The sequence below is a fragment of the Pan paniscus genome, chromosome 20, assembly GCF_029289425.2.
Source record: "Pan paniscus chromosome 20, NHGRI_mPanPan1-v2.0_pri, whole genome shotgun sequence".
Lineage (NCBI taxonomy): Eukaryota > Metazoa > Chordata > Mammalia > Primates > Hominidae > Pan > Pan paniscus.
In genome coordinates, this window is record NC_073269.2 from 62,032,204 (window position 1) to 62,036,789 (window position 4,586).

The 4,586-nt window shown below is 40.7% G+C and overlaps 1 protein-coding gene across 1 annotated transcript; it reads left to right on the forward strand.

Moving 5' to 3' along the window:
* Nucleotides 1–1,228: 1,228 nt before the first annotated feature.
* On the forward strand, nucleotides 1,229–2,677 carry LOC129394808 (ret finger protein-like 4A). Its single transcript, XM_055104239.2, has 2 exons — nucleotides 1,229–1,582; nucleotides 2,094–2,677. The coding sequence occupies exons 1-2, from the start codon at nucleotides 1,297–1,299 to the stop codon at nucleotides 2,675–2,677; spliced, it is 870 nt and encodes a 289-aa protein (XP_054960214.2). The 5' UTR covers nucleotides 1,229–1,296.
* The last annotated feature ends 1,909 nt before the right edge of the window (nucleotides 2,678–4,586 follow it).

The following is a 4,586-nucleotide window of genomic DNA, read 5'->3' on the forward strand; positions in this document are numbered from 1 at the left end:
GGAGGTGAACTAATCATTAGGTTTTCTAGGAAAAAAGCAGAGATTCTTTAGAATTGGTGAGGTACCCATTTTTTGTACTACACATGGGCATGCTGGAGTCAGCCGTGACACTGCAGAGTGTGTGATTTAGTGTGGTAATGACCATGGTCATTACAGTGGCAATGCTTTCAACCAGCTTCACTCCCTCCGGTTTTTTAGCACCTCATGAGCCCAGGTTCCTCCTTGTCCTTGTAATTTTAATGACGAGTGGCTAATTTTAAAAGCCACTGTTTTGGTCTTATGTGAAACTGTGACTGGATACGTTCTCCATTCTCTTGTGACCACACAGTATTCCTGCCTCAGTTTAAATTGCATTTCTTGGATGGTGAGTGAGGTTGAGCTTGTTCCTGAGTACTTGCTGGTCGTTGGTGCGTGCTTTTCAGAGAAATGTCTATTCAGGTTTTTGCCCATTGGAATTTGGAGTATTTTGGCTTTTTTTTCTTTTTGCTACATCCTTGAAAATATTCCATATATTTTTTTGATATTAATCCACTGTCATATATATGGCTGCTTGTTTGGTTTCTTTTAGTTCTGTTTTTTGCTTTTTTTTTTTCCCCCGCTATGCAGAAGATTCAGTTTTACCTGGTACGACTTATGTGTATTTTGTGTCTTGTCGTTTTGGTGCGCTATCAGGGTTTTCACCACATCCACTTTGCACAGTTGGGGAAGTAGAAGGTCTTCAAATGGACTCCAGCAGTGTCCAATTGAAACATAAGATAACCCATATATGTAATTGTAAATTCATTTTCTGGTAGTCACATAAAATAGAGCAAAACAAACCTAATGAAGTTTAACTCAAAATATACTATCGTTTAACATGTGAGCAACTTTAAACGTTCTAAAGCAGATAGTTTACATTCTCTTTTCCCCCTTATGTCTTCAAAAATAAGAGTATATTTGGCTCACAGCACATCTCCATTCAGATACGCCCCATTTCAGGACTCAATAGCCATTTGTCACTGGTGGCTATCATATCAAACAGCTCAGGTCTAGACTCCTTTACTATTTCAAGTCAAAGTCTTTCGGTGAATCATGCCCTTTATTCCAATGAGTGTTACAGATATGAGAAGTTCAGGGCCTCGAGTCATTGACATTTGTATTCATGTTGTGTCTTCATCACTAGCAGTAGTGATTTTAAGTATCGTGCCATGATAGCTCCATGCATGTAAAGATAAAAGCCCCACACACTATCAGCTGTTCATTCAGCTCGTAGAAATTCTAATTCCGTGTTCATTTTTTTTTCTATAGACATTTGCCATGGCTGAGCACTTCAAACAGGTCATTAGATGTCCTGTCTGCCTAAAAGATCTTGAAGAAGCTGTGCAACTGAAATGTGGATATGCCTGCTGCCTCCAGTGCCTCAATTCACTCCAGAAGGAGCCCGATGGGGAAGGTTTACTGTGCCGTTTCTGCTCTGTGGTCTCTCAGAAGGATGACATCAAGCCCAAGTACAAGCTGAGGGCGCTGGTTTCCATCATCAAGGAACTAGAGCCCAAGCTGAAAAAGGTTCTCACAATGAACCCAAGGATGAGGAAGTTTCAAGGTAAGGAATCTATAGGACCTGCCACAACCCATAAAAGGCAGTGGGAAAACGACTTTCAAACATTTCTTCATTAAACATAGGCATTAGCAGGATATGTAGCATCTAAAACTTCCATGCTTCACAAACAACAGCAGTTCTCACCTTTGCATAGAGATTTTCATGGAATCTGTGCAAGTTTATAGAATACTTTGGAGAACAAGCTACTGTCTTCTTTCATGTATCATATGTGCTAAATGGAAAACTAATTTTCATCAAATTATCCACTAACTTAATTCGAAAGGCATTTCTAATATGAATAAGGTGGACTTGTTACAATGATCATATTCATGCAATCTAGAGATAAAATTTAACCTCCTCAGGTGGCCAAACAAGTTTCCCCAGGAAATTTTGATTTGGGAAAGAAAGTAGAATTAAAGTAAAAGTGAATAACGTGTTTAAGTGTTTGCAGTCAAAGGGCAGAGGGAGTCTGTAGTGTGTGTCTTTGCTGAACTCCTGGTTCTTCTTTGCACAGTGGATATGACGTTGGATGTGGACACAGCCAACAACTATCTCATCATTTCTGAAGACCTGAGGAGTTTCCGAAGTGGGGATTTGAGCCACAATAGGAAGGAGCAAGCTGAGAGGTTCGACACTGCCCTGTGCGTCCTGGGCACCCCTCGCTTCACTTCCGGCCGCCATTACTGGGAGGTGGACGTGGGCACCAGCCAAGTGTGGGATGTGGGTGTGTGCAAGGAATCTGTGAACCGACAGGGGAAGATTGTGCTTTCTTCAGAACACGGCTTCTTGACTGTGGGTTGCAGAGAAGGAAAGGTCTTTGCTGCCAGCTCTGTGCCTATGACTCCTCTCTGGGTGAGTCCCCAGTTGCACAGAGTGGGGATTTTCCTGGATGTAGGTATGAGGTCCATTGCCTTTTACAATGTTAGTGATGGGTGCCATATCTACACATTCATCGAGATTCCTGTTTGCGAGCCATGGCGTCCATTTTTTGCTCATCAACGTGGAAGTCAAGATGATCAGAGCATCCTGAGTATCTGTTCTGTGATCAATCCAGCCAGTGCCAGTGCCCGTGCCCCAGTTTCTTCTGGGGGAAAGTAAATAAACAGTTCAACATAATCATCTTTAGGAAGTTTCAGTGCGCCCATAGCCATAGCTAAGAACTTTTCTGCTAGATACACATTGGTACAAAGGGACAGAAGGGGAAAAGCCATCACTCTGTAAACCATGAACAGAAAGCAATTATATTAATGAGGGGAAAATTACATTGTACTTCAAGTTTGTCATGTTGTTTTCTTTGGGGCTTATGTTTATATTTCTGTTCAATAAATATTTTGAAAATTCAGATTCATTTGCCAATGTTTTCTATTTTCTGCAAGATTAGTGTAGTATGTGTTATGGAAGTTATGAACTAAATAATACTTTGAATGTGACCCAACACAGTAACTGAATTTCAAATCAGAAGGACCTATGAATACGGCAAAATTATATATGTTCATGTATTCAGTTTAACCCAACAACTGAACACTGACATTCATTTCAAGTGCACACTGAGTGTTTGCCACGAATATGTGTGGTCTTAGAGTGATCTCATTAGCTTTAAAATTGAAATACTATACACCCTCTCCTATGACGGCAACAGAGTCAAATTGGAAATCAATAAGAGGAAGAAATCCATAAATTCTCCACATACATGCAAATTAAATAACCACTTCTAAATAAAATGATCAAATATGAAATGCCAATGGAAATTACAGCTATCCTGAGTTGAATGAAAAGCACACATTTCCAAAGTTTCTAGATGCGGTTGAAGCTCACTGAGAAACTCCTAATAGGAAGAAAATACCGTAATCAATCACCTTAATTTCTACTTGAACTTACTTCACTAAGAGCAATTCAATTGTCAGCATTTTGATCAAAACCATCTGACAAGTATCTGGGCAGTTCCAGGCATTCTCACATCTTCCTGTCTTCTTCTGAGCCCTCCAAACGGTTGCAACCTCTGCCCGTTACCCAGTTCCAAAGTCGCTTCCACATTTTCAGGTACCTCAATAGCAGTGCCTCACTCCTGGTACCAATATTCTATATCAGTTCATTCTCACACTGCTCTAAAGAACTACCGGAGACTGGGTCATTTATGAAGAAAAGAGGTTTCATTAATTTATAGTTCTGCAGGTCGCACGGGGTACATCACTGGGTGGCCTCGGGAAACTGAACAATCATGGAGGAAGGCAAAGGGGAAGCGTACATGAGAGCGGGCAAGGAAACTTTACCACTGTCTTAGTAGAAGCCAGCGGAGCTGCTTTCTGTGAAAAGATGCAACTGGAAAAGAGGTGGAAAGTATCTAACACCCAAACCAACCCCACCAGTGTGCCAGCAATCCTAAGACGCTCTTCTCTAATTCTGAACGGAAGAACTCCGCTTCCAAGACATGAGCATGAATGCAATTCCAGGCTGTAAGATATTTTGGGAGAATAATAGAGAGGCAAATCAACCCACTGGGCTTGGTGCTTTCCACAACTGAGGCCACCTGGTATTCCCAAAGAGAACAGAAATTTTGTTCAAGCTTTACTGAAAGCAGATAAAAATTAAAAGATGTGAGGGATCAGTGCTCCAGGAACATGGGTCCGTAAAATTACAAGCTGGAGAATAACTGCTCCCAGAAATGTGAGTATATTTTAAAAGGATTTATATGAGAAAATAAACCAATTAGAATTATGCGAGAAGAGATAAGCGTTTTCTCCCTGCATGCATATGTGTAGATACGGTATGTGTGTGTACATGGACATACAGGTGGCAGATTATATTATAGATGCCAATCAATGAAGAAATGCAATGTGCAAGGATTTCATCTAATATATGCACCGCAACGTAGAGATTTGTGTTTCTCAATTGGCCTTCACGAGACAAAAGGAATTGAGAACTGCCTTGGCTTTGAATAGGAAAGAAGAGATCTAGCAATCACTAGACAGTGACTACTGTGGAGATGATTGAATTAAAGACTGTTAAT

Excerpts from the sequence above, each read along its gene's own strand:
- LOC129394808 (XM_055104239.2), top strand. The coding sequence starts at position 1,297 with ATGGCTGAGCACTTCAAACAGGTCATTAGATGTCCTGTCTGCCTAAAA. Across the intron at positions 1,583-2,093 it reads AAGGATGAGGAAGTTTCAAG|TGGATATGACGTTGGATGTG; the intron begins GTAAGGAATCTA and ends TTCTTTGCACAG.